The sequence below is a fragment of the Rhinopithecus roxellana genome, chromosome 12, assembly GCF_007565055.1.
Source record: "Rhinopithecus roxellana isolate Shanxi Qingling chromosome 12, ASM756505v1, whole genome shotgun sequence".
Taxonomy (NCBI): Eukaryota; Metazoa; Chordata; class Mammalia; order Primates; family Cercopithecidae; genus Rhinopithecus; species Rhinopithecus roxellana.
In genome coordinates, this window is record NC_044560.1 from 54,090,869 (window position 1) to 54,104,226 (window position 13,358).

General features: G+C 45.2%; 1 protein-coding gene across 2 annotated transcripts in view; it reads right to left on the minus strand.

The window, feature by feature from the left end:
• Positions 1 to 2,314: 2,314 nt before the first annotated feature.
• LEXM (lymphocyte expansion molecule) overlaps positions 2,315 to 13,358 on the minus strand; it is a 32,794-nt gene continuing 21,750 nt past the window's right edge. Inside the window, exons 10-11 of one of the 2 annotated variants that reach the window (XM_010372613.2) lie at positions 2,875 to 2,961; positions 2,322 to 2,776 (exon numbers count right to left, since the gene is read on the minus strand). In XM_010372613.2, the coding sequence (XP_010370915.1) occupies positions 2,901 to 2,961 (61 nt within the window). In that variant the 3' untranslated portion in view covers positions 2,322 to 2,776; positions 2,875 to 2,900. Of the gene's footprint in view, positions 2,777 to 2,874; positions 2,962 to 13,358 lie in introns of both variants that reach the window. The other variant, XM_010372604.1, reaches the window with a different exon arrangement.

The window sequence follows — 13,358 nt, forward strand, 5'->3', positions numbered from 1 at the left end:
TGTTGTTTTTGTTTGTTTGTTTGTTTTGTTTGTTTTTTTGACACAGAGTCTTGCTATGTTGCCCAGGCTGGAGTGTAGTGGCTTGATCTCTGCTCACTGCAACCTCGACTTCCCAGGTTTAAGCAATTCTCCTACTTCAGCCTCCTGAGTAGCTGGGATTACAAGTGTCTGCCACTACGCCTGGCTAATTTTTTTTTTTGTATTTTTAGTAGAGACGGGATTTCACCATATTGGCCAGGCTGGTCTGACCTCAGGTAATCTGCCCGCCTTGGCCGCCCAAAGTGCTGGGATTACAGGCATGAGCCGCCGCACCCGGCCTTGCTGACCTTCTCTACAGTGACAGTGACTGTCTGTAATATAACAGCTGATAGAGATATTTGAACAAATGTACTTGTTTTGTAAGGTAAACAGTCTCTTTAAAAGTTTTATTGCATATATTTTAACTTGTTTAATTGCTTTTTATTTTTATTTGCAATTTATTCTACAGAAACGTTGCAATGGTAGTACAGCAGTCCCTCTCACTCACCTTCCCCTGACGTTAACATCTTTTTTTTTTTGAGATGGAGTCTCGCTCTGTTGCCCAGGCTGGAGTGCAATGGCACGATCTCAGCTCACTGTAACCTCTGCCTCCCGGGTTCAAGCAATTCTCCTGTCTCAGCCTCCTGGGTAGCTGGGACTATAGGCACCCACCACCACGCTCTGCTAACATTTTTGTATTTTTAGTAGAGGCAGGGTTTTGCATGTTGGCCAGGTTGACCTCAAACTCCTGACCTCAGGTGATTTGCCCACCATGGCCTCCCAAAGTGCTGGGATTACAGGCGTGAGCCACCGCACCCGGCCTGATGTTAACATCTTCTACATGAACTAAGATAGTTGTACCATTTTACATTTCCACCAGCAGTATACAAGAGTTCCACATCCTCACCAGCACTTGGTATGGTCAGTCTTTTCAATTTTAGCCATCCTAATAGGTGGGTAGTAGTATCTCATTATGGTTTTAATTTGCATTTCCTTAATGCCTAATGACATTGAGTTTATTTTCATGTACTTATTTGCCATCCATATATCTTCTTGGTAAAGTGTCTGTTACATCTTTTATACATTTTTTATTTTGCTGTTTCTTATTATTGAGATATATATGAACTCACATATATTCTGGATATAAGTCCTTTATTACAGCGGTCCCCAGCCTTTTTAGCACCAGGAACTGGTTTCATGGAAGACAGTTTTTCCACAGACCAGGGTAGGGCGGGGTGGCAGGGGAGGATGGTTTCAGGATGAACCTGTTCCACCTCAGATCATCAGGCATTAGTTATATTCTCATAAGGAGCGTGCAACCTAGATCCCTCACATGTGCAGTTCACAATAGGGTTCGGCTCCTGTGAGAATTTAATGCCGCCACTGATCTGATGGGAGGCGGAGCTCACCCACTGCTCACCTCCTACTGTGTGGCCTGGTTCCTAACAATCCCGGGGAAAGAGAGCACAGGGGCTGGCCTGGAGGGCTGGACTCCCGGCCTCACCCAGCTTGATTCAAAGTGGCTACGTGTTTGTTATATATTGGACTTCCCCTAAAAGCTTTTGTTTGGGAAAAAAAGAAAAAAGAGCTCCTCAGCCCCCAAAAATAAATGAATAAATGTTTCATAACCACCAAATTCCAGTTCAGTTTCTAGACGTGGTCCTGTGGGTGACTGGGTTGAACACTCCAGCACATAAATCTTAAAAAAGCAACATCAGGTTCTAGCACCTCTCTGGTTGCTTACGAGGGCAGCAGTTTTTCCACCCTTAACCTCCAGGCTGTATGCCTTCAGCACCCTCTTGCAACATGGACCACAAGTAACACAACAATAAGTGGGCATCAAACGTAGGCAGTCGTGTGGCAGCCAGGTTCTGAGGATCAGGTACTGGGCGTGGGCAGCTGGTCACCTGCAATACCTTAGCAAGGTGAATAAAGACGGCTTTACTTCTTCAAAAACATTTGTTTTGACACCGGTGAATAACTGCTTTTTGTAAGACACTCGCACACTGAAGAAAGTGTTTCAAGTATTTTTTATCATGTGAGCTTTGTGGACGAAGCTGTGGTATGCCAGTCTCCTCTAGGGACAACCTGCTCCCCCATTCTCCATGACATAAAACAGTGAGGGAAGGGTACCCACAAGGGCTGACTCAGGGGTGAAGCCGATGTTCCCCATGGCTGGACATTGCCTGAGGTCAGCAGTTTCCTCATCAGTGAGGCCCTGCGAAGCTTCCAGAAGCATCCTGGGATGGCAATGGGGTGCTCCTGGAGAGTCCTAGAATTGCCGTGTAATACATGCTACACTCTCCCACCACTTTCTGAACTTTAATAAACAAGGAGTCAAGCACTCTGGCTTTAGAATAGAAAGGGTCACACGAGTGTCAACCACGTCCTATCCCTTCAGTCCATCTGCTCTCTGGCCCCCATGTTCATGTCACTGACTGAGTTGAGTTCTCAGGATAATTGATCTCCTGCAACAAAAGATACCTGTCCCCAGCTGTCCTGGAAGACACTGTGACCTTCAGGTATGCAGCTCCGGCAAAGGTGATCCCCATACATCTCTCCCTTCTCCCAGGTCCATGTGTCCTTTCTCTGACACCCCACTCCCACACCCATGCTCTCACCCCCAGATTTGTCTTCAGGCCTTTGGGCTCTCCGGTCACTGCGGGCTGTCCTTCACATGTGGCTTTAAGAAGTAGGATCTGAATTGTAATCCACAGTTGGAGGGCACTTCCCCTTAGTAAATGGTGTGATCCTTTCCCTTTAAAAAGACAGAAAAAATTAAAAATGGAAGTGATCCCTTGGAAGGGAGTGGGCTTCTCATCCCTGGAGGGACACCCATAGGGGATGAACAGGTACCTGTTGGTTCTGCTTCACAGGAGGTCCTACATTGGTGAGAGGCCAAAATTGATGACCTCTAGACCTTTCCAACAAAACAGCCTGATTCTAAGGATAGGATTCCAGCGATTCATACCCAGTTCAGCTCATTAAAGCACCCAAGTTGGCTTGTAAGAACTTCAGGTACAAAATCATAGTGCCTGGAAGATTATCTGACCCAACCCTGAGAGGAAGAACAAGGACCAGAGAGAGGAGGGAACTTACCTGAAGTCACCTGAAGGCTAGCATCAGGGCCAGAATGTAAGCCCTGACCTCAGTCCCACTTTCCCTCCACTGCTCCAATTCTTTCCCATGAGTGGAAACCCAGAGGACTCAACCTCCCATCCCATGAGCCCTTTGGAAGATGACACTTCCATAAGAACCCCTTGCTGTGTGTGTCAAACAGCATCTGCCAGCCCTTACATTACACACTTGATGTATCTGTTTGTTGTCTGTCCTCCCCAACAAGATTTGAACTCCATGAATGCAGGACTTTGACTTCTTCATTGGTATTTCCCCTATGCCTAGATCATTACCCATGCTTAACAAATATTTGTCAAAGGAGGGAGGACTCACCAGGGTAAGAAAGGTCTTTCCCACCATCCAGTGGGTCTCCACGCCTCCTGTCTCTCCATTCCTCCCCATGTTCACGGCCCCTGGCCCGGCCCCATGCCTCATTTCTCATCTCTACCATTGAGGCAGCCTCCTTGTCTCTATCCCCGCAACAGTCCATAATGCCATAAGTATGTTTATTAAACACAAGAATTACTTCCCATTAAAATCCTTCTGGATATCTGGGGGAAAAATTTTGCAAAACACATATCTGATAAAGGCCTTATGCTTAGAATATCTAAGGAACTCAAAGCTGAATATAAGAAACCAAGCAGCCCATTTGTTTAAAATGTGCAAAAGATTTGAAAACACTTCACCAAAAGAAGACATCAGAGGACACATATGAAAAGGGCCTCAACATCTTGTCACTGAAGAAATGCAAATTCAAACCATAATGAAATATACTATTAGAATGGCTTAAATTAGAAAAGAAAAAACCCTGACAATACCAAGTGCTGACAAGGATGCAGAACCCTTAGACCCCTCATACATTGCTGGTGGGAGTGCAAAATGGACCAGCCATTTCAAGATAGTTTAGCAGCTTCTTACAAAGTCATACACACACCCACCAAATGACCTAGAAATCCTACTCCTATTTACCAGAGAGAAATAAAAACGTATATCTACGTGAAGACCTGTATGTAACTGTAGCAGCTTTATTAAAAATTCCCCAACTGTAAACAATCCAAATGTCCCTCAACTTAGGAATGGATAAACAAACTGTGTCACAACCATACAGTGCAATCCAACTCAGCATTAAAAAGGAACAAACTATGGATACACACAACAACAGCATGGCCGAATCTCAAGAGCACTGTGTAACATGAAAGAAAAAGATACAAAATTCTACATACAGATGATTCCATTTATATGACATTCTGGAAAAGGCAAAACTCCAGGGATGGTAGAGTTGCCAGGGATGGCAGTAGGAGGAGTAGACTGACTACAGATAGCATAAGGGGGATAGGAATATTCTATATCTTGCCTGAGGTGATATGTATGACAACTACATGCATTTGTCAAAACTCATAGAATTGGGCTGGGTGTGGTGGCTCATGCCTGGAGTCCCAGCACTCTAGGAGGCTGAGGTGGGTGGATTGCTTGAGCTCAGGTGTTCGAGAACAGCCTGGGCAGAATGGCAAAAGCACATCTCTACAAAAAATTTAAAAATTACCTGGGTGCAGTGGTGCACACCTGTAGTCCCAGTACTTGGGAGGCTGAGGTGGGAGGATTACTTGAGCCCAGAAGGTCGAGGCTGCCATAAGTCATGTTCATGCCACTGCGCTCTAGCTTAGGTGACAGAGTGTTGACACTATCTCAAAAAACAACAAAAAAAACCTCATAGAATTGTATACGTAAAGAGAATGAATTTTACTGCATGTGAGTTATACTATAATAAGTTCAACTTTAGGCTGGGTGTGGTGGCTCACGCCTGTAATCCTAGCACTTTGGGAGGCCAAGGCAGGTGGATCACCTGAGGTCAAGAGTTTGAGACCAGCCTGGCCAACATGGTGAAACCCGTCTCTATTACAAACACAAAAGTTAGCCGGGCATGGTGGGAGGTGCCTGTAATCCCAGCTACTCGGGAGGCTGAGGCAAAAGAATCGCTTGAACCCAGGAGGAAGAGGTTGGAGTGAGCTGAGATCACGAGATCCAGCCTGAGCAACAGAGCAAAATAAAAATCTGTGTCAAAATAAATAAATTAATTAATTAAATAAATCCAACTTTAAAAAAATTGGCCGGGCGCGGTGGCTCAAGCCTGTAATCCCAGCACTTTGGGAGGCTGAGACGGGCGGATCATGAGGTCAGGAGATCGAGACCATCCTGGCTAACACGGTGAAACCCCGTCTCTACTAAAAAATACAAAAAACTAGCCGGGCGACGAGGCGGGCGCCTGTAGTCCCAGCTACTCGGGAGGCTGAGACAGGAGAATGGCGTGAACCCGGGAGGCGGAGCTTGCAGTGAGCTGAGAGCCGGCCACTGCACTCCAGCCTGGGCGGCAGAGCGAGACGCCGTCTCAAAAAAAAAAAAAAAAAAAAAAAAAAAAAAAAAAAATTATGTGGCTTCTCACATACAAGATAAAGTCCAAGCAGCTTAGCTATGCATTCCAGCCCTCTAAGGACTGACCGAACCACCTCTCCTGCCTTATTATCCACTATTCCCCTCTACACACCCCACACATCATTCAAAATGGGCCATTTAGTATTGCCCAGATATGTCCTGAACTTTTTGCTTCCTTTCCTTCCCTCATGCTCTTCTCTCTGTCCTAAATATTTTTCTTCTCCCTGGAAGAAGAAAACGCTTGAAGAAACAACACAGCTTGGAGCCAGATGGACCAGAGACCCAATCCTATTTTGTGACTGTGCTAGACAGAGAGCAAAAATGGCCCAGGCCTCCACAGCTCCTTCTATTGGTGGTCTTTCCAATGCAATTGCAGCCTCTCCCATCAAGAGGTGGAGTCTACTCCCCATGCACCCCCACCCTGCTTGAATCTGGGCTGGCCATGAACTTGCTTTGGCCAACAGAATGTGGTAGGAATAATGGTGTGGCTGGGCTGCAAAAGGCCTTGCACACTTCCTCTCTCAAACCCCAGCCTCCTTCATAGAGGCAAGCCTGAGCTACACTGCTGAAGGCTCGAGTCTGTGTGGAAGACAGTCTAGTTGTTCCATCCAAGACCATCCCAGACCAGCCAGCCCCCAGCCAACCCATAGACTCATGAACAATAACAAATGGCTATTGTTTTAAGCCACTGAGTTTCTGGGTGGTTTGTTATGTAGCAATAGCTAACTGCTACAATCAGTAACTCGCTGTGGCCCTGGGAAAGTTACTCAGTTTCCTCATCTATATAATAAAGGCAGTTATTACATACCTCACAGGGCTTTGTGATGCCCATGAGAGATGATTTTTTTTTTTTTTTAATTGAGATGGAGTCTCATTCTGTTGCCTAGGCTGGAGTACAGTGGCGAGATCTCAGCTCACTGCAACTTCCACTGCTGGATTCAAGCGATTCTCCTGCCTCAGCCTCCTGAGTAGTTGAGACTACAGGCACCCGCCACCGCACCCGGCTAATTTTTGTATTTTTAGTAAAGACGTGCTTTCACCATGTTGGCCAGGCTGGTCTCAAACTCCTCAGGTGATCTGCCTGCCTCAGCCTCCCAAAGTGCTGGGATTACATGCATGAACCACTACTCCCGGATGAGAGATGTTTATATAGAGCTGATTACAGTGCCTGGCACACAGTCAACCTTTGATTAATGGATGTTACCCCTTTCCAAGCCCAACCCTTATCCAGCTTTTCAGAACCAGATCAAATGCCACTTCTTCCAAGCAGCCCTCCCTGCTTGGACAGCTCCAAATTCAATGTAGTATTTTCCTCCTCTGAACTCCCATAGTATTTCTTCTTTCCCACTCCAATATAGTCTATCTTCAACTATAAGCAATTTGGAAAAACAGCCATAGCCTTAAACATAGGTATCCAGTACAAATGTATACTCAATGCCAGAAAAAGATGAAATGATCTGCATAGATTAGGGACAGAAAGTCTGTTCTGCCTCCCAGGCCTCTGCTCCTTCCAAGCATTACACACAGACCCCTTCAAGGGTGATCCCAGCAGACTTCCTTGCATGTTCTTCGTGCTCAGTAAATGTATCCTGAATTGAATCAGCCAAATTGGGGGTGGCATTTTCCCCCTTGGGGGCAATGAAAACATGCAGGAGGGTTTTGGGGTCTTCCCAAAGACTGGGGACCACTACTTCCCAACCAGTGGGCAGGCACCTGGAATGCTAACCGTCCCGCCACTAGGCAGGAGAATCTGGCACCATGAAGAAGAGGCACCTCACTCCTCCCACATGCCAGCAGTGCCCTGCTGTGTGGTGCTGGGCTATGGGGAAAGAGTTGGATGGCAAGTCTTCCACATAGACCCTGGCCTGTGAGACAGGCTTCATTGTGCCCATTCTACAGCTAAGAAAAGAGAGTTGTGCTTAGTAGCCCAGGGTCACACAGCTAAGAGATGCTAAAGTGGAGACTTTAACCTGCATCTTCTCCCGATGTTCACCAACTTGTTGGAGCCTCAAACGGGCCATGTCAGGGTGAAAAGTCCATGCTGATCTGAAGGCCATCAAGCAGATGACACAGAGCGGAGTCCAGGCTACCAATGGGGACATGGGCTATGAATGCTGACGTCATTTAGGGAACAAAATACACAACAGGAAGGTCACATGACTTGTCGATAGCACATGGCTTGTAAACAACAGAACCGCAGTCCCCTACCTCAATATAGGACACATTTTTGGGGAGTCTATTGTAATATTTTATAACCCCCTAAAGGTTTCCTACCTAAGCAACTGTTAATTCAGATATGAGGAGGCAAAGGTGAGTCCCGTCCCAACATTACATCTTCCAAGTGGCGTTTTCCAAAGATTTCCTCCCACGTCAACTGCACTTTGAAGAACACTTACTGGCTGCTTGATTTGCAGGTATTCGTCAGCAAAGACACCAGACTCCTCCATCAAGACTCGGCTGATCCCACCCCACCTGATCCACCTGGCTTTGTTCTTCCATATCCCCTCCAGAGCCCACCCTCCCACTGCTCAGCCATCCCTGATCAGGCCAGGCTTGTCTACCCCTCACACCCAGACTGGCTGCCTGGAATATCCTCCATCTCTCCAGGCCACCTTTCAGGGTGGACATGCCCACATGCTCATGGCACCTGGCTGAGCCCTCCTTCATGTACCTGATGCTAAATCAATCCTTCCCCTCTGCCCCATTTGCCTGAGACCTTCTGTGTTCTGACCCCTAGCAAATATCCACTAAAGTCAATTAAATCATCAACCCTTTTTCTCCCCCACCTCCTACCCCCATCCAAGGCCAACGTTTCTCCCTGTGCTCAGGGTGATCACCCCTCCAGCCCAAGCAAAGAGCATGTTCCACCACCTCACAAGGAATCTCCTGCTCCTTCCCTGCCATCAGCCCAGAAATATGCTCAAGTTTCTACCCCATCCACCTCCACCAGAAATACAGAGAGGAATAAGGAGAGAGAGGGGGACAGAGGGAAGGCAGGCAGGCAGGCAGGAAGGAAGTAAAGTGGGGGAGGGAGGGGGGAAGGGAGAGAGCGAAGGAAGGAGAAACGAAAAAGTAGGGCCTTCTCTCCCAACTGCCTTCTCTTGGAGCGAAGCCCAGTTTCCCCTGGTGCCACACAGTCTCAATGGCAAACAACTGACTTCCGTGTCCCAGAGTAAACGTGCAGAGGGGGTTGAGGGGAGAAGGAGGGGACTCCATATGCTGAACTTCCTGAGTCCCTCTTTCCTACCCAAACTTCCAAATCTCTCACCAAAACAGCATGCACAAAGGGTAAAAGGAAAGTGATCAAATAAGGTCAGGTGGAGTAAGGGCAGGAAGATGGGTCATGGTGAAGGCCAACTATGCCTCAGCTTCCCTGGGTTCAAAGAGCCTTCCCTTCTGCTCTCATCTTCCAGAAAGCTTCGGGGGAAAGAGTGGGCAAAGTGTTCTGGACAGAGAGAGAGAAGTCCTGGGCTCCACCTGCCCTCATCTCTGGGGAGGTGGGTGAGTGCCCTCCCCATGAAGCTGGAGCCACTCTGGACCAGACTGCTGTCTGGTTCTCTTCTGCAATGTCCTAGGAACCAGCAAGGTGCCTGGCACACAGTAGGTGCACAATCAAGTTTTGAGAAATATATGCATCAATGCCGTTTACTAACAGTGACTTTGGAAAATCACTTTTTCTCTTCAAACTTCGATACTCTCAACTGAAAAGCATTGAAAGTAATCCCTACCCTTTAAAGCTATTGTATGAAATAAGTACATACAAAATCACTTTGTCCGACCAGGCACAGTGGCTCATGCCTGTAATCCCAGGACTTTGGGAGGCCGAGACGGGCAGATCACTTGAGGCCAGGAGTTTGAGAACAGCCTGGCAACATGGTGAAACCTCCTGTACAAAAATTACAAAAATTAGCTGGGCGTGGTGGCACGCACCTGTAGTTCCAGCTGCTTGGAAGCCTGAGATGGGAGGACTGCTTGAGCCCAGGAGATCAAGGATGCAGTGAGCCAAGATCGCGCCACTGCACTCCAGCCTGGGTGACAGGGCAAGCCTCTGTCTAAAAAAAGAAAAAACAAAGCAAAACAAAAACAACAACAACAGAAAACCCCATTACTTTGTCCATTTTAAAGATAGTCCAAGAATACAAAAATGTATTACTATCATTACAGAGAATAGACATTTATGATTTCCATTTCAGATTTCTGGACAAAGAATATGCCTTTTAGCTTCAAATACCAAAAATGCAGTATGCATGTTGGAGCATTTAGGAGAAGGTGTACTCATGGCTGCCATTTCCTTTGAACTTTATTAAAAATGAAAGATAATTAACAGATAGATAGACAGGTAGAAAGATAGGTCATAAAGCAAAAAGAGTAAAACATTAGTGGTACAGGTTGAGCTTCCCTTATCTGAAAATCCAAAATCCAAATGCTCCGAAATCTGAAACTTTTTGAGCACCGACATGATGCCACATGGTGAAACCCCATCTACAACAAATACAAAATTAGCTGGGCGTGGTGGCACATGCTATAGTCCCAGCTACTTGGAAGGCTGAGGTGGGAGGATTGCTTGAGCCTGGGAGGTCAAGGCTGCAGTGAGCCATGATTATGCCACTGCACTCCAGCCTCTAGCCTAACCCTGTATCAAAAAAACAAAAAAAAAAAAATTCATGGTTATTATAATTTCTTCATGTCATGAATTTTATTGTTTACCATGATTAAATACTCATCTTTGTTCCACTTACCATTTTGGCCTTGAATTCTATTTTGCTTAGTGTTTGTATTACTACTCCTCTCTCGTTGTTGGTTACATTTATCTGATATATCATAGCCAGATGTATCTTTACATGCAAGTCTTCCCCTTTCTTTCTTCTTCTTTTTTTTTTTTTTTTTTTTTTTTTTTGAGACGGAGTTTCGCTCTTGTCACCCAGGCTGGAGTGCAATGGCACAATCTTGGCTCACTGTACCCTCTGTCTCCCAGATTCAAGTGATTCTTCTGCCTCAGCCTCCTGAGTAGCTGGGATTACAGGCGTGCATCACCACGCCTGGCTAATTTTTGCATTTTTAGTAGAGACAGGGTTTCACCACGTTGGCCAGGCTGGTCTCAAACTCCTGACCTCAGGTGATTCACCCGCCTCAGCCTCTCAAAGTGCTGGGATTATAGGCATGAGCCACCACACCCGGCCATGTCTTCCCCTTTCTTAAGCTCTCCATGTTAATTCATTTTTCATTTGACTGGAGTATATCCTTCAGTAATATTTTCAGAAAACATGCATTTCATATACATTCCAATATTTATGCATCTCTCATTTGCTTTGCACGTGAATGACTGGTTGGCTACATAGAGGACTCTACATAGTCCCAATTCTTTTCCTTGAGAATTATATAAACAGTGTTTTCTATCATTTGTGTTTCAGAAGAGAAGTATGAAATATGCCTGATTGTCTTTTATTTAGATTGCAGGTTCAGTGTCATTTTAGATATGATACTAGCAAGATTTTTATTTTACCTTTGAAACCCAGAAATTTCACCACACTTTTCATGGCTTGGATGGGTATATTAACCTCTCTCCCTCCTGAAACCTCACTAAAACAAAGTAAAGGAATAAAAATGTTAAGGCACATAGCCACAAGGGCAAAAAGAATAGAAGAAGCAGCAGGAAGAAAAAATATTTTGGAAGTTGAAAAGCAGATGGAAGAATGGTGACTAACCTAGTAGACCTAAGAAAGCTAAACCCCAAATCAGTAGAGGGTAAAGCTAAGAATCCTCCCACTCCAAAAGACTAAGGAATTGGCAGCACCAGGTACCTCTGGAAGTGGGAATGAAGATGAAACCGAAAACAGGGATCGGTCTGTATAATATCAGTTTGATAATCTGTATAATATCAGTTTCTCTCCCCCACTGTCTGCAGCCAGATGAGTGCCCTTCATTTAGCCTGGCAGAAGACTGGAGATTTATTCTCTGGAGACAGATTCTTTGTTCAGGATGGCACCAGGCATAGTTGAAATCATGAGTACCATATTTAAAACAGGGAATTGGGCTGGGCACGGTGGTTCACGCCTGTAATCCCAGCACTTTGGGAGGCCAAGGCAGGCAGATCACCTGAGGTCAGGAGTTTGAGACTAGCCTGACCAACACGGAGAAACCCTGTCTCCACTAAAAATACCAAATTAGCCGGGCATGATGGCACATGCCTGTAACCCCAGCTACTCAGGAGGCTGAGGCAGGAGAATCACTTGAACCCAGGAGGCGAAGGTTGTGGTGAACTGAGATCACGCCATTGCACTCCATCCTGGGCAACAAGACAAACAAACAAACAAACAAGGAATTAAATAGAAGTTTAATCACTAAATATTGAGAACTGTAGCCTCTTCCCTTCGACTTAGATTCTAGAGCTTGGATAGCCAAGCTTACACCCCCCCGAGAAGCTTGCTCTGGCCAAGGCCAAGAGGAAAGCTCTAACATTAGTGACATTGGGAGTTCACCCAGTGAAAACACCCAGCTTGATCATTCTGTAGTGGAGTCCATAATCAACAAGTACCCCAGAGCCTTCAGAAGGATTTACAGCTGGACAGGGATGCAGAGCCAAGGATCACCAGACATTCGAGGAAAAACTTCTGATATGGAAGACTGAGGCCAAAATGAACACACAGAAAAATGAGATTTGGAAAAAAATGGGGACAATGTCAAGCAAATAGTCTTAATATCTTCAAAAAGAAGATATTAATCTTTAATCTTTTGAAGATATTTGTCTTAATATCTTCGAAAGGTGAGAAAGCACTGCCTTCATGAAACCAGAGCATATTGTTATCAAAGGAACATTCAGAAAACAAAAAATAACTCTTAAAACTTAAAAATATGAATGCAAAAATGAAATTTTCAGTGAGGGAATGGCAGACTATTTCTGGTCACCTGAAAACAATCAGTAGCTGAGAAGCACTCAGGACAGAACCAAGCACAGGGCAGGTTTTTCAAATGAATCAGTCAGTGAAAAAGTGCAGAAAGAAATCCTTCACACCTGTGATCGATCTTCTGGGCCTCCTGGCATAATTCTCCTGAGCCAGGAGCCCAAGTAGAGCAAGGGCTTCATGGACGATGCTGAACTTGAGCCTCAGAGAGAATCATGCCCCAGCCTAACAGTCTGACACCCATGGGGACCTACTGGTTGGCTTCAGTTTGGCAGCATTCATAAGACTTAGGCCTCACCAGGTCCCCCAGGGTATAAATTCTTCTGTTTTTACAGATGGGAAAACTGAGGTCTGGAAGACAAAGGGTAACTCTTGGTTGGAGATGGATCTAAAAGGGGAACTCATATTCTGTGTAGTTTATCTCATGCACTCTTGTCCTGTATTTGTACCATTTTTTCTGTTTATAAAACAATATATGCTTATTTTGAAAAACTCAAACATTTCAACAAGATAGAATATGAAAGAATCTGGTAACCCTGCCCTCCACACATAATCATGGCCAACAGTGTGGTGCTTAGTCCTCCATATTATGCTATCTACACATATGTCAATGGATTTTAAAGTGGGATCATTATTCCTCTATCTAAAAATATATTTATATGTATCTTACTCTTTCAGATGAAGCTTATAATCAATTTATCCAGTTTCCCCCTCCGGCCCCATCAACCTCTTTAGGATTTGACTTAAGATGTGGACATCACTGGGAAGATTTAATATTTTTCCAACATCATGTCTTTTCATCCAGTTATTCAGGCATTCTTTAACATCTGTTAATGAAGATTTCTATTTTTCTTCATTTATGCCTTAAATATACCAAATTAAGTTTATCCC